The sequence below is a fragment of the Squalius cephalus genome (genome assembly GCF_949319135.1).
Source record: "Squalius cephalus genome assembly, chromosome: 15".
Lineage (NCBI taxonomy): Eukaryota > Metazoa > Chordata > Actinopteri > Cypriniformes > Leuciscidae > Squalius > Squalius cephalus.
The window spans coordinates 25,753,216-25,779,020 of NC_137136.1; the positions used below are offsets into that span (position 1 = coordinate 25,753,216).

At 37.8% G+C, this 25,805-nt stretch overlaps 1 protein-coding gene across 2 annotated transcripts in view; it reads right to left on the reverse strand.

The window, feature by feature from the left end:
• gask1a (golgi associated kinase 1A) overlaps positions 1 to 25,805 on the reverse strand; it is a 45,451-nt gene that overhangs the window by 11,905 nt on the left and 7,741 nt on the right. For both annotated transcript variants that reach the window (XM_079895806.1, XM_079895807.1), the window contains exon 2: positions 11,777 to 13,132. In XM_079895806.1, the coding sequence (XP_079751932.1) occupies positions 11,777 to 13,132 (1,356 nt within the window). The remainder of the gene's footprint in view (positions 1 to 11,776; positions 13,133 to 25,805) is intronic.

Genomic DNA, 25,805 nt, shown 5'->3' on the forward strand with positions numbered 1-25,805 from the left:
TTAATATATTGTATAGTCTTACTGCATGTATTGAAATTCATGTTTGGGCTGCACGATTATTTGAAATAAAACCGAAATGGTGAAATGACTTATTGCAATTTTATCATAATTTTTTACTCTTTTAATTTCATGGAGATTGTCTTGTTAATAATTTATTAATTTGTTCCCTCGATTTGATTGAACTAAAACAAGGGAACTAATTATTAAATGTGGCCACGATTTAGTCATTCGAGGCAACTAATTATTATATTGTGCACACAATTTACTTAAAATGAGGGAATGAATTGGTAAAACATCCTGACGTATTAATAAGTCATAGGAATGAATTGTTAATTAATTGCCACGATATAGGCCTACATTTATTTATTTTCTTCATGTGTGGGGCTCCATAATGATCAAAAGTGATTTGAGACTAGGGTGGGAGGGAAGATTATCAATAACAATTTAAACTTTGGCCTGTTTATCACAAAACTTGTCTTGGAATACAGCAGAACATTTTTATTTTTAATATATATATATATTTTTTACCACATACTTTATTTTGAACTTGAAAGAGTAAATCACAGTCAATTGTTATGGAATGGACGGGAAAGAACACCTCTATGGAAAAGAGCACCTTGGAGCATTTTGCTTAACTTCTTGTGTTTCATGGGGAAAAAAACAATATATAAAAATATATAAAATGAATACATAAAATCTATAAAGGTTTGCTATGACATGAGTAAATGACGATTTTATATATATATAAAATAATCGTGTCTCTTTTGTGGTTATGTTTGCTTGCCTGGCTTTGTTTGAATTTACTTGTGGATACTGTTAAAGACTGTCTTGGATCTTGACGAAGAAGATAAAGATCCAAGACAGTCTTTAATAGGATCCAGAGGTAAATCCAAACAAAGGCAGGCAAGCAAACACAACCATAACATAGATGAGACCGGACAAACAACACATTCTCCAACACATTCTCATACCTAAGGCGTCACTTTTTGTCACTTTCAACCATGCTTCAATATCTGACGCTCAAAGCACCCTTTAGCGTCCATATGTGACGCTTCGGTTATGGGTAGGTTTAGGCGTCATGTAACTGACGCTTTCGGAAGCGTCAATATCTGACGCTCAAAGCACCCTTTAGCGTCCATATGAGACGCATAACCCTACCACAGACCTAAACCTACCCAACCGAAGCGTCACATATTGACGCTAAAGGGTGCTTTGAGCGTCAGATATTGACGCTTCCGAAAGCGTCAGTTACATGACGCCTAAACCTACCCATAACCGAAGCGTCACATATGGACGCTAAAGGGTGCTTTGAGCGTCAGATATTGAAGCATGGTTGAAAGTGACAAAAAGTGACGCCTTAGGTATGAGAATGCAACCCGTTCTCATACCCAAGGCGTCACTTTCAACCATGCTTCAATATCTGACGCTCAAAGCACCCTTTAGCGTCCATATGAGACGCATAACCCTACCACAGACCTAAACCTACCCAACCGAAGCGTCACATATTGACCAGGAACTATTACACACAGATCAACTAAGCTATTTGATAATGAACAGCTGAACAGAATGACGAAATCAAATCAGCAACCATCGTGACAAACTCAAGCGGGAAACGACAAATATAGTCCAGACGTAACAGAACCATGATTGTTAGTATAAGAAAAGTCTTTGTCGATTATGTTGAAAATGTAACCTTAAAAATAGATGCTTATGTCACTTGTCTACATGCTGATATTATACTCAGAATAATACGATTTTAACATCAGCTCAGTGTCTGTGACAGCTGCTGTCAGTTGGCAGTATCAGAAGCAGACAGTCGTCAACACACATTGTGTTCCTCTTGCACATCATACTCAAATCTATGCTCTCTTTCTTTACACAGCCGGCACTGCGATAACCTTAGGGCTCGCTTACGTAATGTTCAAGCCCAGTACTGCCACTGAACCATGGTGAATGCCACAGAGCATTTCTGTCGAAGACATTTCCATGTCACAGCTTCTCAAATTTTGAATCATGTAACCTATTGCTCAGAAACCAAGACAACCATTTTTGCCATTGGTTTGAGTGATGTTGGGTTTATATATACAGAGATTTTATACATAGCACATTTCTCTATTAGTAAAAGAAGATACTTCTATTTTGCATTTTTAATGAAACAAAATGAACGAAAATATTGTAATTTCAAATTATTTTGGTAACACTGTTTTTCAATAGTCCACTTTAGTTCCTTATAGTTGATCTAACTATAAGTAACTTTTCAACTACTTGTCAACTAACTCTCATTAGAGTATTAGTAGACTGTCTGCTTAAAATCTACAAACACTTTATTTTGATGCTCCCCAACAGACATTCTACTGACTTTGCAACTACATGTCAACTTATTCTAACACCGAATTTCACCATAAAAGTCTACTAATACACCAATGAGAGTTAGTTAACATGTACTTGCAAAGTTACTTATAGTTTCAAAAGTGACCATCGAAATAAAATGTTACCATTATATTTAGCGTATTCAAAATAACAATTTGATTAAAAAGCATCTTGCATCCTTCAAAAGGAGGCAAGGAAATCTAACGTTTTGTACGAAGGAGTTCACATGGTCCATGTCACAAATGTTTGTATTTGACCGTGAAGGATGTTAAACATGTACTATTAATTTGACATCTTGCAAATTGCATTTTTTTTTTTTTGCAGATTTGGACCCTGTTGTACTCAGACTTTTAACCACTTACAAACAAGTAACAAAAATATTTGAATATTGTAACTCAGTCAGTATATACACTGCTCAAAAAAATTAAAGGAACACTTTGAAAACACATAAGATCTCAATGGGGAAAAATATCATGCTGGATATCTATACTAATATGGACTGGGTAATGTGTTATGAACGAAAGGATGCCACATCGTTTGATGGAAATGAAAATGATCAACCTACAGAGGATTGAATTCAAAGACACCCCGGAAATCTAAGTGAAAAAATGATGCAGAAGGGTTGTCAATTTTGCTGAAATTTCATTGCAGCAACTCAAAATGGTACTCAGTAGTTTGTATGGCCCCCACGTGCTTGTATGCATGCCTGACAACGTCGGGGCATGCTCCTAATGAGACGACGGATGGTGTCCTGGGGTATTTCCTCCCAGATCTGGACCAGCGCATCACTGAGCTCCTGGACAGTCTGAGGTGCAACCAGGTGATGTCAGATGGACCGAAACACAATGTCCCAGAGGTGTTCTATTGGATGTAGGTCAGGTGAGCGTGGTGGCCCTTCAATGGTATCATTCCTTCATCCTCCAGGAACTGCCTGCATGCTCTCGCCACATGAGGCCGGGCATTGTTGTGCACCAGGAGGAACCCAGGACCCACTGCACCAGCATAGGGTCTGACAATGGATCCAAGGATTTCATCCCGATACCTAATGGCAGTCAGGGTGCCATTGTCTAGCCTGCAGAGGTCTGTGCGTCCCTCCATGGATATGCCTCCCCAGACCATCACTGACCCACCACCAAACCGGTCATGTTGAACGATGTTACAAGCAGCATAACATTCTCCACGGCTTCTCCAGACCCTTTCCTGTCTGTCACGTGCTCAGGGTGAACCTGCTCTCATTTGTGAAAACCACAGGGCACCAGTGGCGGACCTGCCAATTCTGGTGTTCAATGGGAAATGCCAATCGAGCTCCCTGGTGCTGGGCAGTGAGCACAGGGCCCACTAGAGGACGTCGGGCCCTCAGGCCACCCTCATGAAGTCTGTTTCTGATTGTTTGGTCAGAGACATTCACACCAGTGGCCTGCTGGAGGTCATTTTGTAGGGCTCTGGCAGTGCTCATCATGTTCCTCCTCGCACAAAGGAGTAGATACCGGTCCTGCTGATGAGTTAAGGACCTTCTACGGCCCTGTCCAGCTCTCCTAGAGTAGCTGTCTGTCTTCCTGGAATCTCCTCCATGCTCTTGAGACTGTGCTGGGAGACACAGCAAACCTTCTGGCAATGGCACGTATTGATGAGCCATCCTGAAGGAGCTGGACTGCCTGCGCAACCTCTGTAGGGTCCAGGTATCGCCTCATGCTACCAGTAGTGACACTGACCCTAGCCAAATACAAAACTGGTGAAAAACAGTCCGAAAAGATGAGTAGGGAAAAAATGTCAGTGGCCTCCACCTGTAAAACCATTCCTGTTTTGGGGGTTGTCTCACTGTTGCCCATCTAGTGCACCTGCTGTTAATGTCATTAACACTAAAGCAGCTGAAACTGATTACCAACCCCCTCTGTTACTTAACTGACCAGATCAATATCCCAGGAGTTTAACTGACTTGATTCTATTCTCTGATTAAAAAGTGTTCCCTTTATTTTTTTGAGCAGTGTATTATATCATATATTTAAGTATCCAGCTCCCGTGTCATAGAATCCGTTGAATAGAAACTGTAAAATTGAAAAATATCTTAAAGAGGAGAAAATATAAGCCATTATGCATCTTTAGCTTTATGGTTCTCAAATGGTTTTAGTTCTATCCCGGGTACTCACTGATTATTTTTTTTTTTTTTTTTTTTTTTTATTAGGATTTCCTTGCCTGGAAAAGTCAGGGAAAAGGATAACGTTTTTTAAAAGTTGAGGAGAAATAATGGAATACTAATTTATAAAAATGAATGAAAAATGATTTTTTTAATAAATGCATTAACAATAGCTGGCCATTATCTATGTCAATAGTGTAGCGATGCATGAAGCGTCTCTTGGTTAGAGTTTGCTTCCAAACCATGCTGCTGTGACAAATTGCACAAAAAAATCCCCTTGATTCTGATGTGAAATCCATATGAAGAAAATGTTCACCTCGTGTCTCTCGCACAAAATTCCAAATCATGTGGATTCAAATTGAGATGACCGCGTTTCACCCATGGAAGTTCGCTGTATGAAGGTAAATGTAAAAACATGGAACAAATAATGTGGTAAAAATGCCAAATGATTTGACATCAACAACAAAATGTATGTGAAGTGTTTTCCTCCTCACATCAAGTCTATTTAATTTGCTACCCAAGTATGATTTTATGGTTGGCTGCATTGCATTTTATGCATTATCTCATTTATGATCCTATCAGGCAAGATCTGTGGCCCCAATTAAGAACCACTCATCAAGATTTCAGAGCGGCACACAGAAGGTCTTGTGGTGACAGTGAGTGTGTCCTTCACACTGTTCTGTGCTTAAGGGTGTGAGGTTTCACATCAGTGTCATCAGAGGTGCTAAATGAATAGAGAGGAACAAGTGTTCAAGGGTCCCAGTCAGCAATTTCACTAAATCAATACAAAGCTATTAGCTGTTGGCCATGTTACAGCTATTGACTTTTCTTCTAAGACCCAATGTATTATTCATGGGCATCCATACACCCACATTTTTACAGCGCACAGTTTTCACACACAGATTATACTCACAAATCCATCAAGCACATTCATGAGCACATGCAATTACACATGCCCTCACATTCTGCCTCATCTGCCATCAAGTGATATTTTCACTCTTGATTTGGCATGGTTTGTAATCAAGCGGGAAGAAGTGTTTTTCTGAAACTCTTAAGCCAGGCTCAGACTACAGGAGTGTTTAAACTTAACCGATTGGGAAATCTTGGCGCATCAAACTCTGCAAGATATTCTTAAAGTCCCCCTGTGGTGACAATCCAGCTTTTAATGTTGTTTATATGTCTATGTGGTGTTTTTAATGTGCTTTAAGACAATACATGTTCAAATTCACAAGTCAACACCGTTGTTGAGTATTTTCTCCTTGAAAACTGCAAAGACTACGGTGGCCGAGAGAGCTCAACGCGCTGCAACTGAAGAAAACATATGCAAATAGAAAAACACCTGCAAAATTAAGAAAACATCTTCATCAGTTTCACAATATGTGTGCTCCAAATACTCACAACACAAACAAACACAGAAACGCGCTGCAAAAGTTCACAACACAAACAAATCAGAAACGCGCTGCAAATAGGACAGAACACAACGGAAATGTTTCCGGGGAACCCAATAAGGGACGGACTGGGACGTTTTTATTGCTCATGAGCATGGCATTACCTATGCCCTAACGTTATTCCCTTAAAAGGGCAGTCGGCAGAGCCCTTGAAGTGGGCACTTTGGAGGGAGCGGGGCACTTGTGTGCCATTATGTAGCCGTTTGGAACGGACTTGATGAAGGGAGCAACGAAAGACAATGTAATTTCCTCATTATTTTCACCTGGGATGTTCCCATGACAACGCAGCGCCGATTTGGACCCTTCATTCTAACATTTCTTATGAAACTTATTTTAACATAACATGAATGTGTACAATGTAACGGATGTATATATTAATATATTTCCCTCATGTTCTTTTTCTCTATCTTTTTTCTTTAATTTATTTTAGTCTTCAGCTCATTTTCTTTTCTGATTAGTAGGCTATTCTTATGACATTGAACATATTATAAATACATTTTGTATATTGTATACAAAGTTGTATGTCATAAACGTGTAATCTCTGTATGTTTTGCAACAAAAATAAAATAATAAATAAAATTAAATTAAAGTAGACAGTTCTGTAAGCACGTCCCAGTCGGGTCCGTCACTTATTGGCTTCCCCGGAAACATTTCCGTTGTGTTCTGTCCTATTTGCAGCGTGTTGTGAACTTTTGCAGCGCGTTTCTGTATTTGGTTGTGTTGTGAACTTTTGCAACGCGTTTCTGTATTTGGTTGTGTTGTGAGTATTTGGAGCACACATGTGTTGTGAAACTGATGAAGATGTTTTCTTAATTTGCAGGTGTTTTTCTATTTGCATGTGTTTCCTTCAGTTGCAGCGCGTTGAGCTGTCTCGGCCACCGTAAAAGACAGTCTCAAAAACACGGTTTGAGATCGCTGGTGTTTCTGACGTCACAAACTACCTTGTAACCAATCACGTCAATGTGTGATCCTCAACGAGTGGATCTCTGAGCTGGTGTGAGTGAGTGGAGGTGGGGCTAATTTGCATATTCATAGAACAGCATACTAAATGAGGCAAGGTTGTAGAGTTACAAACCCACCCCGCGGCGGCCCCAATGTGTCATCGAGCACATCGGGAGGTTTAAGATTTCTAAAAGATCTCTAAATGCCTCACATTATCAGATAATCTGGACATTGGAACCGCACGATGCCCTGGACGTGTTTTTTCTCCCCGAATTTCGGGAGGTGTAAATCGGGCATAACTCGGCCTGAAACTCCTGTAGTCTGTAGACTTAAAACAGTACAAACTCCACAAAAGAAACTCCAAGTTACAACATTTAATGACATTTTTGTGCTGTAAAATGCATGGAATGTCTTAAAACGTTTCCTTCTGTGTTAAAATTAGTGAAAGAGAGCGATAATTGTACTTTTGTAAATATTATCATAAAAGCTCAAAACCACAAAGGACATTTCAACCAGTCACTTTCACTTTCAACCTGTTCATTAGAAAGGACGCATACATGGATTTTTTTCTATTACCTATGTTAAAAATTTTAATTAAAAGTCACCATGATGACAATGGTTCTTAAAAGAATTGCTGCTATGTGGAGCAAAAAGTGGAGGAGAGGAAGAAAAGTGTAAAAGACCTCATCTAAACCTGTTAATGAGGTGATACCGAATAACAATCCTCATGTGATCAAGATGAATCACAGTGAATTAAAGTCTCTCTTGTTGCTTTTCCAACTTTGCCAACATAAAATATGTGTGCTTGGATGGATGATGCTCTGGAAATTATTATGAAATACTTATTAATTAATTAATTAATTTGTTTGTTTGACCTTTTTTCACTTTTTATCATTAGTAGTAATCTTCATAGATATTTGGGAACCCCCAATATTTAAATTCATGTCAACAAGTTTTTCAATGAAAAGCATTATCCCCAATTGTATATTGTTACAGGCAACTACCAATCTGTTTGAACCATGTCATGTATGATCAGTGTTGGGGAAAGTTTCCTTTTTAAAAGTAATGCCTTACAATATTGTGTTTGTCCCCATAGAAGTAACTAATTACGTTACTTAGTTACTTTTTAAATGAAGTAATGTGTTACATTACTTTGCATTACTTTTTTTCATCTAGCCTGGGCTTGCTTGTTTGTTTGTTTGTTTGTTTTTTATATAAAAAAAATCTATTTTTTGCAAATGTAAAGGCCCTTTCACACAAGGGGCCAGATTTACTAACAGCTTGCGCCAGTGCAAACCCTCATTAGGTGTTAAAAAATTACTGTCAGGATTTACTAAAGACACGCAGTGAAAAATTAGTGCTGAAAAGGAGTGGACAGAGTTATTTTTGCAGCTGACCTTATTGCAAATGCATTTGTAGGAGTTTCCCTTTCAGACGCAAAATCAGGGTTCGAATTATGATTTCATCTTTGTGGGGGTCTCTTTTAAAAAAAAGAAAAAAAAGTAGCCTATGAGCAGGCGCGGTGTAGCTTACTAATGTAAATAAATAAAAATGTTTAATAAAAAAGCATTGCTAACACAATTCAATTTAAATAGTACATTTGGTTTAATTTGTCGTTTAATGAGGTCTAATATATGTTGTTCATATTTTCATGTGAGTAAATAAATAGATTCAACAATCTTAATCGTGTATTTTAAGTGGTCCAGTGGCAGAACTTTTGCCAAGCGTGTCAGAGGTTCTGGGTTCTAATCCGGTGTTTTTTTTTTGTTTTTGTTTTTTTTTCTCATCAAAACCGATTATGTTTATCAGTGGTTGTATATCAGGCAGGGACACGTTTGTGTGCATTTTGTTTTGTAATTTCACCGGAACGAATAGAGTCTCCACAATGAATTGAAGCGTGCATCCGAGTGAAGCCTGAGTGAAGACTGAAGACCACAAGAGAACACAGTATCCGCGCCAATGATCGCAGCGGCAACGAGCACATTGATCACTTTATTTAAAAAACAACATATTTCAGCGCTAGATCGCCTCTTATTTAACAAACGAACTAAATGCATGCTCTGCTAGTTAACTGAAAATTTTTTTTTTTTTTTTTGTATTGATATATTAGTGCCGCGAGATGTTTCAAAAGTGGTGGGGACAATATCGACCTTAGCAAAAAGTGGTGGGGACATGTCCCACCCGCAAATTACGCTTATGTTAAAAGAACACTTGCCTGATGGGTTATGCTACTGCTAGATCGGACATTGACGTCACTTCTGTGAGTTGAGAAAAGTCAGTAAAAGTCCTGGCAGAAAGCGAAGCATAAGGATGTAGTGTGATGACGATCTGATATCCCGCGAGATCCATGTGTTTGGCATCTTGTCCTATCTTTTAAGTCACGCTACAGTAGTCTGAAGGAAAAAGTGCTTTATTTGTAATTTAAAATAATGGTGCTGATGATTTTTAGAGACCCCCACAGGTGTATGATTTTACTGCTTTAATGGGAGCTCATCCTCTCTCTATGGGAGCTCAGCTCCCACGTAATTCGAACCATGCGCAAAATTTATGGGAGAGGAGTATTTAAATGAATCATGCAAGGTGATTTACTATGGTCAATTTACTGGTATTTACGGCATTATTTGAAGATCAAAACATGTCTTAAATCAGATGCTAATTTGCACTGCTCTTGGTAGTGGTGTTCTTTGTGCGCGTCGTCAGTAGATCACGCACAGAACTTTCCTTTCCCATTGGAGCTTTTATGAAATTGCTCTCTCACGCTAATTTGCCCTGTTTAGTAAATCTGGTCCAAGGTATATTTGCCTTCTTTAAAATAATTCATTGTTACAGGTTTGTCTAATATTCTGAGTTTGCATTTTACTGTTTTTATTAATTTTGAGAAATACTGCATCTGTTTTTTGTGCAAGAGATGAGTAAATAAATGTAGTCTAGAACTACAATAACCATAATGTTAACACAGCGCACACAATGCCTCTAGCCTGGAAATCCAGACCTAAATCTGAAAGAATAATGGTTTGGCATCGACTAATGAAAATCGGCCAGCTCGAAGGGCGGCACCAAGCATGCGTTTGAAAATCTCACTGCACGCAATTGGATAACACTACGACCAATCACAACAAGCCCCATACGCTTAGCTACCAGTGGAGCTAACTGGTAGATTAGACTCTTGCCGTATCCGGTCGGCAAAACAGCAAAAACGCCCTTCTTGCAAAGGAACGATTTGAGCGCCGTCTTCTGTTCCTCTTTTAGATAAAAAGCCAAGTCTAACTCGTTCATTGTAGCGGCCAAAGCTGTTTCAAACAACTGGTGTTCATCCATAGCCACCTTGCAATGTTTACTAATGTCTTTGACATCACAGCGCTGTCGTCATCTGTTTAGCTAGCCTCTGGCCCGCCTATATCAGATAACACGATGTGATTGGTGCAGCTCGGATACAAGGGCATATTTAATGAGCATCATTACTCGACGCCAGAGTAAACTCGCTGAGCAAATTCAACGTGTGCTCTCGCAAGAACTAAGCCAAAAAAAAAAAAGCCAAATGAAATAAAACAATGGGTTGATAACATGTTTGCTCATAGTAGGTTAAATGCATGTCAAACACACACATTCAATTCAATGCAACACTCTAGCATTTTGAACCTGCCTGTCAGTTCTACTACAGTAAGTTCAGTATCCTGTTATCACTCACAAACATTGTTTTAAACAACTAGGTTGACTTGGTCATGAACTCACAGTGATTGCATTTTTAATTAAAAATCATTCTGAGAGCTATCATTAGAAAGCTGACAAGGAAGAAAAGAAATCAAAAGTAGCCTTATATGAAACTGCTTATAGGTGACGTGTGTAAAAAATAAATAAATCTTTAAACTGTTTTCTCATTTCCTAGTATAATATTTAAAGACAACAGGCAATTTTGAGTTTGGTTTTCAATATTGTTATTAAGCTTTTATTTATATGCAAATATTAATTTAAATTTAAAGCATTAGATACTGTAACTTTTAAAATGATTAAGCTTATACTATATGCTTTCTTTTAAGCTTGTTGTGAACCTATAAATTACAAAAATAATCCATTTGAGTCTTTCAGATGGATTCTCTAACTTAAAGCAGTGTTGTTTCTTCTTATCTTGTTGTTTAATATGACATTTGTGTACATTTATTAATAGAGATTCAACTGTGGATCAAACCCTGACTAGACAGATAACTTTTATTGTGAATGTTTGAGACCCCTGAACCTGATCTAAACCAGTTTAGATTTGTTTGGTTGGTCAATTCCAGACCTATTCTGAAAATCAGAATTTGTTTTACCTTTGTGCAACAGGCCCACCTGACTGAGCATCCCGACCAGCACAACATAGCAATCATGGCTCAACCAATAACTTAACTTAGAGGCAAAACTTACTGTTAGTCTAAACAATGCCAGATGGGGCAAGTGTTCAAAAAACATGTTTGAAATCTAAAATCACACACTTCACTTTTAAGAGAGTCTGTTTTGAACAGGAAAAATGCCAATGCTAAACATGAATTACTTTAAATACCAGGCTTGGCAGGTAGGCCATTATGTAGTTGGCAGGCCTACATTCTGTGACTCATAAAAGAGTTTCTAACCACAACGGTCAAAGACATAATTTAAATGCATATAAACTGGAGTCATATAACCTAGTAGACCTTTTAAACTTAAGTTAGTGACCATTTCTATTCTATTGTCTACATATCCCAATCTTTTTTGGATTCATATTAGAAGATAATCACATTTTCTTGTGTAATTTGTAAGTTACATATGCAATTTACTCTCATAAAATACATTTTTACACATTAGACATAGGAGTTTGTGTAAACCAAATATCCAAAATGTTGTAATATGTTTTCACGGTGCCTCTTACCTGCAGCAGGAAGTCAAACAAGGCCAGCCGCCCCCACTCTGAATGATGAACTCCCACACATGTTGTAAAGTTCAATGGTACTCGAGTACCACACCTGCTCTTAAGCAGAGTCTGATATTGTGGCCAAGTAAGTGAAAAAGAGTTCTGGTCATTGTCAGCATCAGACAGATGCTGGATGCTGGGATCCCACCATACCACCGGTCTGGGAGATCCAGTTGTGTACCTGTATGGTAGAATCTCACTGTGGAATGTTCTCAACACTGCGGGCAAGCTCCGGTTCAGACCTAGAACTCTGTCCAGGTGAAAGGCGAACACCTCAAACCAGTCATTGGGGCGTTTTATGAGAGCACAGCTTCCGGTCTGGCAGCGTTTGACATGATTGTCCCCTGCAGAAGCATAAATGCTATTTCTATCACTGAATCCAACCTGAAGCACTTGACCATGGCCTGGAAGCCTGGCTTTACTCAACACAGTGCCACTGGAGAGAAGCGCCATCTTTTTCACATCATCCTCACTGAGCCAGGGTAGAGTCTCTGCTTTGGTCTGGTTCCAGTTTTCAATAAAAGTCTCATCAGACACAGTCTTACACCAGTCAGTGGCTGACTCCTTGATGCCAGCCTTTGCTGGAATCCCATCGTTGTTTTCTGCCCTGGATTTGGGCCTCTTCCTCTCGGTGGACCCTGCTCGTCTTTCATGTGTTCCTGCTTCTCCAGGGGCCTGTTTCAGTTTTGCCACCTGCTGTGTATCAGAGAACTGCCCCACAAGCCTCTTTATTCTGTCCCCATCTGGAGTGCATTTGTGCCTGCATATCTTGTTATTTGGGCGGAGGCTTTGGATGCTGGCAGGCTGAGCGAAAGCTGGGTCATGTCTGGAGCGAAGAAGATGGATGGTTGTGTTATTGCTATTTCCTAGTCTATTGGCTCGCCCTCTTTTGGCTCTGGCTGCAAATGGCTTGACTGGATGCTTGTTTGTGTTCTGCAGATATCGTTCTTTTTTGTTTACTTTACTTTTTGGATGCTTTTTGATTGATTCTTTTTCCTGAACTTGTTTTCCGGAGGAAAATGAAAGTTGGTGTTGGTTGACCATCAGGAGATGCTTAGCTGAATCTTTCATTTCAGGGATCTTCCAGGTTCTGCTGTTCTGTTCATATGAAGACACTGGAAGGTAAGGTTTCAGAGACCACTTCTCCACCAGCTTGCTGGGTTTGTTATTGCGGGGGCCCCGTAGATTCACCCTGCTCTCCTCAGATGGGAAGGGAGGAAGGGTGTATATCATCGCCACTGTCAGACTGAAGAAAAAAAGGAAGGCCACCACAAACCGACATTTTAGTCTGAACTTCAACCACACTCTTAGAGCCTGAAAGACACAGCAGAGAAGGTAGTGGTAAAGACAAATGGTTCAATAAAGTCAGCAAGCAAGTCGTAAATGTAAATTTACAAAATGTAAAAGAGAAAAGGTTTTGTAAACTACAACAGGAAAAGCAGTCTGGATTTCAGGAAAGGTAGGGAAATCTGAGTGAGTGAATGTTTTTAGAGGGAATTCCATTCAGAGAGCTGGATGTTGAACACACATGCTTGAGATTCATTTCACCCTTTTCCATATGTGGATAAGATTGACATTATGACTAGAGATATTTTCCATATGTGTCTGTTCCATAGTGCACTCCAGGTTCTACAGTGTCAGACTGGAATGTAGATTAAATTTTTCCAAGCTGTTAGTTTTACAGAGATAGGCCTATGCCGGAGAATTAATCAGATTGAATACAGAATGTATTCATGTATACAGAAAATCAAAATGAACAATTCTTATTTTTTATGGAATATTGCAGTATTTATTGGAAATGATTTGTCTGTGCACATCACCTATCTATAAATTACAGAAACGTCAATACTCAAGGCACTCTGATGACTCAGAAAATGTATAATACCCATACTATTTATTTGTGAGAGCCTTAAATTAGACTTGCGCAGCCAGCACAAGTCTTCAAAATAGAGCCAATAGAATGGACAAATAGAATACCCTATTAGTCCAGGGCCAAATGGCCTATTTATTCATGTACAGTTGTAATAAAAAGTAATTGTTTCAATAGTGTTGTCAACATAACACTTGTAATTGGTTTAACAAAATGTTTCTATCATGTATTTTGATATTCACCCACTTTCAGTTAGAATGTCAGAAAGTAGCTCATGCACGGAATGTTGATGGATTTTGACAGTTTGACAAGGTTTTGTCAGTTTTGTGAAAAGATTGTTGGTTCATTTGACTGGTTATAACAACACTACCAACTATGCCATCTTCAATCAACTTCCATTGAGTTCCAGGGGTATTAAATGTAAGTACAAAATACTTTTTCTCTTGTGCTTGTGAATTGGTGGAGAATAGTAGCAGTAGCTAATGTAAGCTTGGTGTTTTTCACACTTAGTATACTTCTTTTAAACTTAAAATAAGAAAGTATACTTTCAGTCTACATTGTATGTACTTCTCAGAAATATACTTAAAATTACACTTCAGTGTATTTGATTTATACTGAGAGAAAAGTCCAGGGCCTGTATTCATAAAGATTCTAAGAATCCTCTCAGAAAACTCTTAATTTAGCTTAAAAACTTGTACACTTTTACAGTCTTAGCTTAAGAGTGATTCGGGGCCAATCTGAGAGCAACTCTGAGCAAGGAAAAGACAAAAACTTTAATCTTAGTGAGGAGGCGGGGCTGACCCCGTTGCTATGTATGACACAATCTTTTGAAGACTGTGATTGGCTGGTTGTCAAAAAAAGAGTGATTTTAAGTATAGGGTCTATTCTAAGCCTTCACTTTGAAATTACATGCGACTGTGTACACACTGCTGCATTGTTGCATTTTCCCAGTTGCCAAATATCGTAATGTAGTGATTACTTTCATTTCTGGCGCTATGGCATTTCTGCGCTGTGTCTGAGATGTTAGCGCGTCTCTAAGATCAGTCACAAACATGATCCCTGCACGATCTAATCTATAGCGTCTTATTAACTCACTGTCATCCATTGTCTGCAACACATTTCTTCTCCCTCTTCGTCTTTCTGCCATGTTCTCCTCTGCTAAAGAAACTCTCCAGCCTCTGAAAAGTCCTCGTCTGTACTCCTAACAATTTTGACCTTAAGACCTCTTTTAAGGGTTAAGATGCTTTCTGAAGCATCTTTTTTTTTTCAATTTTTTTTTTACTGGGATTTCTGAATTACTTTTTTCTTTACTGGGATTTTTTCTTTAATTTTAAGAGTAAACGCCCACATTTCTAAGAATTTTCTTAGAATTTTGTCACTAGGAGCTACTCTTTGCATTAAGATTCTTTATGAATACGGGCCCTGGTATATTTGGCCTGTACTTGAACTCAATCTTTTGATCCAGATATACTTAAAAGAATAATTAAGAATTCAAAGTATACTTGTCTTGTAGTTGTGTTAACTCTTTTGATTGAGTAGTCAATTAAATATACTTTTTTTACATAGTTTTTCATATACAGTCTTATGAAACTTACATTGTTTGAAAATACTGATTAGAATATTGATATAAAACAGATATGTTTCTGATTCTGCATATCTGAATTTTTGTGTAGGCTAGTCCACTGGTAGTGTATAGCAATTTACTCTAATTCTTTTTTGTTTAAAATGTTGCCTTTCTTTATGAAACTTACTGACATTCAAGTGTTGATTAAAAAAAGATGCATGAAGCTAATAAAATGTTTTTAAAATTAAAGTACAGTTAAAGGTATTTTTCAAGTGCAAAAATAATAATGTTATATGCTAAGTGCAAAGTATAATGTTATGTTCACTTAAAGAAAACTTACAAGTATACTTGCAGTATAAACAACGAAACTAGTAGTTTACTGAGAGTACACATCAGTGTGTACTTTCATAAACTAAAAAATTTACTACTTGTATTAAAATAGTAAACTACTAGTATACTTATAAGTTCACTTGTAGTACAGATGCATTATAAATGAGAAACCTAGTTGTGTACTTAGTTTACTACTCTTACAAATACTAAAAATACTAAAAGTGGGCCAATTTAGTCCCAAGCAGTATTGAAATAGTACATAATTTTACTACAAGTACACACTGATATTAGTATACTTACATAAAGTATACTTAAAAAATATACTTGAAAATTACTTAAGTATACTTCATAAAATGAACATGAAGACATGCACTTTTATTTTTATTTTTATATATAAAAAAAGACATGCACTTTTATGATGAAGAGATGCACTTTTATGATGGATAGATGTACTTTTATAATGGATAGATGCACTTTTATATATGCATTATCTATCCATTATAAAAGTGCATCTATCCATTATAAAAGTGCATCTATCCATCATAAAAGTGCATCTATCCATGATAAAAGTGCATCTATCCATTATAAAAGTGCAACTATCCATCATAAAAGTGCATCTATCCATGATAAAAGTGCATCTATCCATTATAAAAGTGCATCTATCCATCATAAAAGTGCATCTATCCATTATAAAAGTGGGTGAATATCAAAATGCATGATAGAAACATTTTGTTAAACCAATTACAAGTGTTATGTTGACAACACTATTGAAACAATTACTTTTTATTACAACTGTACATGAATAAATAGGCCATTTGGCCCTGGACTAATAGGGTATTCTATTTGTCCATTCTATTGGCTCTATTCTATTTTGAAGACTTGCGCTGGCTGCACAAGTCTAATTTAAAGCTCTCACAAATAAATAGTATGGGTATTATACATTTTCTGAGTCATCAGAGTGCCTTGAGTATTGAAGTTGTTGAGTTTTGTGTCCGTGGTGTTCTTTCATGCCACAGGGATAAAAGAAAGCATACAGTTTAGGCGGAAATTGTGAAAAAAATTGTGTTATTTCTGGTTTAAAGAAGTCATGTGACCTCTGTGTTTGTCAGACATATTCAGTACTGGACTTAAATGAAAGCCTAAAAGGTCCCCTTTCCAACGATACCAAGCAACATATTATAGAATATTGACAATATCCCTAGCATGAGCCTAAACCAGATATACACCAGATTTCAAAAACGGAATTTATCTTAGGGGATTAGTAACTTCATGAGCTGAAAAAAGTGATTTCGCTACCACCCCTGCACTGCTATCGTGATTTTTCTAATACTAGGGGTGTATACCTTGCCAAAAAACAATTATAGCATTTTTCCCCCCGATGATACCGATCAACCCCCCTGGCTCATGGACTATATGTCTTTCGGAATTTTGAGAGTAGCCTACAATTCTATTGAGGTTCTGAGCCTGCTGATCAACTATTAGTGAAATCATCACATATCCATTGAGTTTGGTTGGATTTTTATGATTTTTTCTGTGGAATGAGTATACAGTTTGGTGAAAATAATGACATATTGACTGATGTCATAACTTGGGGGAATAGTTGATTGCCAATGAAGTAAAGATGAAAATATTGGAAAAAAGTGAGAAAACGCCTCATTTTTTGCATTAAATTGATACAAAATCATGTAGAAATGTGTTTTAAGAGTTATTTTTTCAGTGGATGTTGTCAGCACATGTGTTCTGTGTATCTGGAATGCATTTATTGACAGCCTACCAAACCCACTGAGGATTTGAGGAAAAAAAATCATTTTTCACATTTTTCTGATAAAAAATAAAGGGTGCATACACTAAAATGGGCAAAAAAAAAAAAATTGCGATATTTCCGGCAGAGCAGACCCTCCAATTATTGGTTCTTAGGGTCAAAGTTAACAGAAAAAACACAAATAAAAAGTATGGCAGACCATGTCAGGTTGAACCCATTTTATTGAGCTTTTGAGACTTTGGCTCCCCGACTATTTACTTCTGAATATTATATTTTATTCATGGCCATCATTTGTAGTAACCTATTCACAAACCGTTTGCTCGAGCATAGCATTTTTTCGGAGTTCACTGTGTAGCCTGCTCCCTGAATCGTCGCGCTTATTCATTTGTGGATGTTAACTGAATCTGTAATTCACCTACGCTGTTTACTTCTGTATATTATATCTATCTATAAATTACGGGAACGTCTTTCTGTCGGTGTGTGTGTGTGTGTGTTTGTGTGTGTGTCTTATTCGCATATCTCTCGAACCGTTAGTTCGATGGATTTCAAACTTGACAGGGCATGAGTAGCAAGTTTGACGTTGTTTGGTTGTTTGATAAGAAATGCAAAAGATATCGTTAAATATATTTCGGTAAAAGAAGCACACACTGGCTTTTGCTGCTCTAGCCGCTGGCCCCTCCTCCTCTCACACTACACACTGAGTGAGCACAGCTGGCCCCTCCCCCTCTCACACTTCACACTGAGTGAGCACAGCCCAGGACCAGACACAGAGAGGGTCAAAGAAATGGTTGTTTGATTAGAAATGCAAAATAAATCAGTAAATATATATCTGTAAAAGAAGCACACACTGGCTTTTGCCGCTCTAGCCGCTGGCCACTCCCCCTCTCACATTGACACTGAGTGAGCACAGCGCAGAACCAGACACAGAGAGGGTCGAAGAAAGCAGCGGAGCTTAAGTAGCGTTTTCTCTGAGTTCACTGTGTAGCCTGCTCCCTGAATCGTGTAGTTCAATTTTCCACATTTATTGTATGTCATTATGTCAGTATCAATATTTGCTTTCTACCATGCACAAATAAAAATGTCACTGAAGTTTTGCTGTGTAATTGTAACACAATTGTAATTGAGCACTCAAATACACCAAACCAACAATTACTAAAAACACACACAAAAACTGATTTTGCACGGGCACTTTTCAGCACTGCTCCCTGAATCAATGCGCTTATTCATTTGTGGATGTTAACTGAATCTGTATGTCAGCTATGCTGTTTACTTCTGAATATTTTATGTCAATCTTGTGTGCTTAACGTTATCGCTTCTGTGTAATAGTAGCCTATGCTATTCACCAATTAAACATATCCTATTCAATGCGTTCATCACCTGGACCCGATGACAACGCAGTGCTGAAGTGTCAACTAGTCTCTCCCTATGGAGGATCCCTTTACCACTCTACAGATAAAGCGTTGTCGGGAAAATTCGTTTCGCGTACCTACCCCGAAGTGACAAAATAAAATAAAATTCTGCATCAAAATTTATAAGAATAGACCAGTACTTTGTTTAGGCTTGGCTTGTAGGGAATTACAAACCTGCGCACATATATTCAAACGCACATAACTATAGAACCAATTCTTAATGCGCATGTGAACGCCATCAGCGTTTCTCACAGGTTCGCGTTTAAAGTCTGTGTAGAGAGAATGGTGTCATCTTAGCGGCCCCTAATTTAATAACAAATGATCGTTGCGACGGAAGCGAATCAATCAAAACTTTAGCTGGAAAATAACTTTATTAAAGAACTGCTATAAAGCCAAAACAATATATATTACCTTAAATTATACGTTTATCTCTGTAAAGCTGCTTTGAAACAATCTACATTGTTAAAAGCGCTATATAAATGAAGATGACTTGACTTGACTTGACAGTCTCTTTCACGGCCATCATTTGTAGTGGCCTATTCACAAACTGTTTGCTCAAGCATAGCGTTTTCTCGGAGTTCACTGTGTGCTTTCTACCATGCAAAAATAAAAATGTCACTTAACTTTTGCTGTGTAATTGTAACAATGAGCACTCAAACACACCAAACCAACAATTACTAAAAACACACACAAAAACGGATTTTGCACGGGCATTTTGCACTAGTTATTTAAATAAAAATAATAATCATGCCCTCTATTGCAACTTCCATTTCATGCCGACTTTAACATCTAATAACAAACAGTAGTGATCAAATAAACAGTTCCTTGTGAATGTTATTGCATTTGGCTTATTATTTTAGTTGCAGTCTCTAATGTTCCTGCCCTAGCCATGACCTGTTCCAAACTGGGCGAAGCCTGTCATTTAAGGTTTAGAAGAGATACCAATCCTCCCAAAACTGTACACACAACTGTAAAAACTAAAATGATGCTTGGAAAAAATCACAACATTTAGATGAAAAGCCTAGATTTTTTTTGTTTTGTTTACTGTGTCAAACATTGTTAGGTAAACTTAGCAACAACAAGCAACAAGCTATAGTAGTCAAACTAAAGTGAAGCTCTTTTGAAAAATGAGTTAACTACAACGCACATTACAAGCTACTAATAAAAAGAAAAATAAATTTAAATATGTATTGCCATACTTTGATATAATTTATAACTAAATAATGATAGTCATTAGAAAAAAGTAGTTTGTAACTCAAAAAGCTACTCTACTCTGTCATGATACTGACAAATGTAGATGAGTTACTCCTCAACACAATTTGAGAAGAATGTAACATACAAAACCTTAGAAAATATGCATTTCATATGGGCAACATTTAGCCTATATAATATAGCCCACAGATTAAAAGCATGTTTGATATTAGTTGTTTGCAGACATAAAAAAGGTTCAATATAAGGCATAAACATGTGCATGAGACCTAACTGCCATGTATTTCAATTCCACATATATTTGGATGCTAAACAGGAAAGAAAAGTCTCAATTCTGTGAGATTTCTCTTTCCTGGCTGATATTTTCATGACTTTAGCAGATCGCACATGTGAAAGACTTCCATTATGCTTCAGTTTAAATAATATCTTGTGTGAAGTTTCACAAGGCTGAGGAGAGCATCAGTTGAGACACAGTCTGGACAGGTTAGGGCCTGTTTGACTGCTAACTTACACAAAAAAGTTAATGTTTCTTTTAAGGCAAGTGGATATGTAAATACACTAATCCAGAGACACAGAATATCTGCCAAAACAAAAAGAAACAAAACCTTCATAACCATTAACAAATATTAGACCTCTGAAAGTGTCAAATGTGTTTGATTACCCACTGGTGAGTGAAGGGGAAGGTGACTAGACATTCAGAAGTTTAAATGAAAGGGTTGAAGGTACTGAATAGCTGGTGTGAAACTTAACATGTACTGAACTTTCATCTTTCTGAACTTTCAGAGTTGTTGTATCTGTGGTTTAGAGACGACCCTGGCAAAAAGTGTCTTGCATTAAGCTCTCAGTGTTCCTTTTAACAACTAAGCATATTGACACCACAGTGCTAAACTGGCAAGTGCAAACGGCACAAACAAGTATGGCATAGACATCACACTGTTAAACAAGGCAGCAATCCAAGCACAACAAACACAGGGAGACAGACTGAGAACATGAAGAGGAATTACTCAGACAAGTACAATGTTTTGGGGAAAACATGCTCACATCCCAAAGTTATTGTTTTTCCGGGTCTTACTTACACAGACTACGCCTTCATAACTCAAAACACAGTGTATAAATCCGATACTGGTGAAATAATGGAAAGAAAGTATAGAAGTAATAAAAACCAAATAGCATTACATAAAAAACCTCCAAATGAATCCAATAAACATGTTGTCTACAGTCAAAATATGACATGGTAGTTGCATTTCACCGTCAATTATTCAAAGCAAGGTGTTTGAAATGTTAAAGTAAGGTGATATATATATCACTCTTGTTTGTTCTTGCCAGCTCTTTCTCTTATCTCCTCAGTTAATTTGGCACATCTGGGCTAATTTTACCAGTAGTGATAAAACCCTTCACTGAAAGTTTGGCATGATCAAATATATTTTTTAACGTTTTTGAAAGAACTTATGCTCACCAAGGCTGCATTTATTTGTTCAAAAATACAATGAAAATGTGGTGTTCCCTATCAGTCGGTCACTCTCGACGTACGTCGTGACCGACAATAGGTCGTCTCTGTTCCATCCTTCATGTAACCGAGACGACATTTTATTACAATTTAAAATAACTATGTCAAGTCATCTTCATTTATATAGCGCTTTTAACAATGTAGATTGTTCCAAAGCAGCTTTACATTGATAATAGGAAATTAAAGTAAAGTGTTTTGGCTTTATAGCAGCTCTAGAATAAAGTTATTGTCCAGCTAAAGTTAGTTTGATTGATTCACTTCCGTCGCAACGATCATTAGTTATTAACTTACTTAATGTGGTGAGGGGTTGTTCAGTGGAGTCGGCAATGGGAGATTTAGACAGGAGATGCGCTGTTCATAAGTAGATCAAGTACAGTTTATTTTCTTTGGTATTATTTTGTGAATAAAATATCCGAGTACACCTCAGCCGACCCTGCCTTCTCCTCATTTCCTTGAACCTGTGCTACAGTAGTGCTGAAACATGGGAGGCGAAGGTTGCTGCCACCATGCAGTGCGCGGGCCTCCACCAAGAGCACCATCAGGCGCTCCTGGATATAAGGGAAGACCAGGACCAGTGCTTCCGTGCCCTCTTCCAGGCACACCAGGAGAGACATCCAGAGCTGGATGAATCAGGAGCTTCGGTCTGCAGCACCCCATTCCACCACTGCTCATGTGCCTCTCACTAAAATGTCGACAGGACGACCAAGAGGCATTTGTGGATCTATTCGAAAAGACCGTGGAAGCATGTGAGTGGCCGGGGGGGGGGGGATAGGACTAAATGGCTGGAGACCCTGTTATTCCCTGTGTACGAGGTCCCGCAAGCCTCCACAGGTTTTCCCCCCTTCAAGCTTCTCTATGGACGTTGGCCTAGCGGAGTGCTTGATGTCCTCCAAGAAGCTTGGGAGGATGGACCTTCATATAGTAAAAATTACATTCAGTATATTCTGGACCTTTGAGCAAAACTCACGCATTGTTGCAGCTCTCTATGAAAAATTGGCTGCAGACCACACATTACTCCAGTCTTCAGTGTTACTATATCCTTCAGGAAATCATTCTAATTTGCTTATTTGGGGCTTAAGAAACATTTTTTTTTTTATATAATATTTTGTGGAAACGATACACTCAAAAGTTTGGGGTATGTAAGATAAAAAAAAAAAGAAATAAATACTTTTAATAAGCATATACACTCACCTAAAGGATTATTAGGAACACCATACTAATACTGTGTTTGACCCCCTTTCGCCTTCAGAACTGCCTTAATTCTACGTGGCATTGATTCAACAAGGTGCTGAAAGCATTCTTTAGAAATGTTGGCCCATATTGATAGGATAGCATCTTGCAGTTGATGGAGATTTGTGGGATGCACATCCAGGGCACGAAGCTCCCGTTCCACCACATCCCAAAGATGCTCTATTGGGTTGAAATCTGGTGACTGTGGGGGCCATTTTAGTACAGTGAACTCATTGTCATGTTCAAGAAACCAATTTGAAATGATTCGAGCTTTGTGACATGGTGCATTATCCTGCATCAGAGGACGGATACATGGTGGTCATAAAGGGATGGACATGGTCAGAAACAATGCTCAGGTAGGCCGTGGCATTTAAACGATGCCCAATTGGCACTAAGGGGCCTAAAGTGTGCCAAGAAAACATCCCCCACACCATTACACCACCACCACCAGCCTGCACAGTGGTAACAAGGCATGATGGATCCATGTTCTCATTCTGTTTACGCCAAATTCTGACTCTACCATCTGAATGTCTCAACAGAAATCGAGACTCATCAGACCAGGCAACATTTTCTTCAACTGTCCAATTTTGGTGAGCTCGTGCAAATTGTAGCCTCTTTTTCCTATTTGTAGTGGAGATGAGTGGTACCCGGTGGGGTCTACTGCTGTTGTAGCCCATCCGCCTCAAGGTTGTGCATGTTGTGGCTTCACAAATGCTTTGCTGCATACCTCGGTTGTAACGAGTGGTTATTTCAGTCAAAGTTGCTCTTCTATCAGCTTGAATCAGTCGGCCCATTCTCCTCTGACCTCTAGCATCAACAAGGCATTTTCGCCCACAGGACTGCCGCATACTGGATGTTTTTCCCTTTTCACACCATTCTTTCTAAACCCTAGAAATGGTTGTGCGTGAAAATCCCAGTAACTGAGCAGATTGTGAAATACTCAGACCGGCCCGTCTGGCACCAACAAACATGACACGCTCAAAATTGCTTAAATCACCTTTCTTTCCCATTCTGACATTCAGTTTGGAGTTCAGGAGATTGTCTTGACCAGGACCACACCACTAAATGCATTGAAGGAACTGCCATGTGATTGGTTGATTAGATAATTGCATTAATGAGAAATTGAACAGGTGTTCCTAATAATCCTTTAGGTGAGTGTACATTACATTTTCTCAAAATTGACAGTGCAGAAATGTATAATGTTACAAAATATTTCTGTTCCAAATAAATACTGTTCTTTTTAAATTTGTTATTATTCAATATATATATATATATAATAATAAATTCAACTTTGCCCTCACAGGAATAAATTACACTTTAAAATATATTTAAATAAAAAACAGTTATTTTTGATTAATATTATTTTACAAATTTTCTATTGTTTTGACTGTATTTTTGATCAAATAAATGTAGCCTTGGTGAGCATAAGAGAGAAAAATCGTAAGTATTCTAAGCTTTTGACCGGTAGTGTATATATGAAACATATGATATGGTTAAAACAACTGTGAAATTATTTTATGATTTTCCAAAACCGGTCTCATGAGAAAACATAACTGTGTTTTTGAGGTGTCGATTTCATATTTAAAAAAACAAACAAAAGACTTTTAGAAAAAAAAGTAAGCATGAAGTTCCACCCATAAACCCAATTGTCATTGGGGAGTAAGTAGATTGCACAAAAATACAAATGACGAATTAGCCACCAATTCGCCAAAACGCAAAATAATTATGAGTGTGTTGAATTTTGAAGTAAACTGAAGTAAACTGAAATGACCCCTATTTCAATCAAAAGTAGGTTGCTCGCTTTCCCTAAAAAGAAACAATGCACATCTGAATGAGAGTTTGTTCTTTCGAGCAGTTTATCAAGCTATTCTTAAACGACAGGGGACAGCAAAAGAAAACTAGATGTCACACTTTCACTTTTAAGGGCTAGTCCAGGAGGAAGAAAATAGAGCAAAGCCTACAAGAAAATTTGAAACCATTTTCTGTGGAAGTTCTAGCTCCCACTCACCTGCTCACTGGCCCTTCTCATTGAAAATAAATTGTGATCATTCGAGAAACTCTTTCTGAGCAGCTCCCTGTGCTTTCATTCACTGTCCTCTCTCACTTCAGCTGCTATGTGTCTACAGTACATCATAGAATTAGGATAAGTGGTTTGTCCTTGAAAATCTATTTATTTAAGCCAAAAACGTCAGTGTCAATGGATCTTAAAGGTGAACTGTGTTTCCTTTTTTGAAAGTAAAATATCTTTTCCTATCCTAGTTTAATATGCAGAGACAACTATAGTAAAGCCATTTGCTCTGTTTGCAACATTGCTCTGTTCATTTGAACACTCTGCCCACTCTAACATAGCAACATTTTCTCAACCAATGGCATGACTTTGGGGCAGTGTGATCTGTTTGGATGACCAATGACAGATCGGAGGAGTGTTCGGGTTGACATTTTTTTTAAAACAGTCATTCATTTTTGTAGATCCATTTGTTGCTTCAAGTGCCACAAAAATTAAACACTCCACTTTTAACTTGTATTAACCCAGAACATTCATTTAAATAAATACAGCCAGTTCTGTCAGATTTCTATACATCTTCAAATTGCCATTAGTCCATTACATACACATTAGTTTCTTGGCATCAAATACTATCCAGAAAGTAGGAGTTGCTGAATTTCCGATTGAATGAAAAGACTATATAGAAATGTCAGACTACTTTACATCATCTATCTCTGCCAAGAGCAAGACAAAGGAAACAAACAAATTGTCAGCGTCTGAGTGGTTATTTATGACAGCTGCATGAAAGATCTGAATGAACATCTCATGACAACAGAGAACAAAGACTCACTCAATTCTATTGTCACTGTACATCCATCTGTCTATTACATTTTTATATTTTCAAGAATTAGTTAGGTAAATTGGTTAAGATAGTGTATCTACATTTTTTTTTATCGTTGTGCATTCATCAACCTATTATGTAGTTTATGTTTAGGGTAGGGGTGAGATTAAGTAACCAAAAATATCTTTATAATATGTTTTGTTTTCCATTAAAAATCAAACAAACAACAACAAAACAGATATCATAATGCTTACACTGAGAAACTCTGTAGCCCCCTCAGA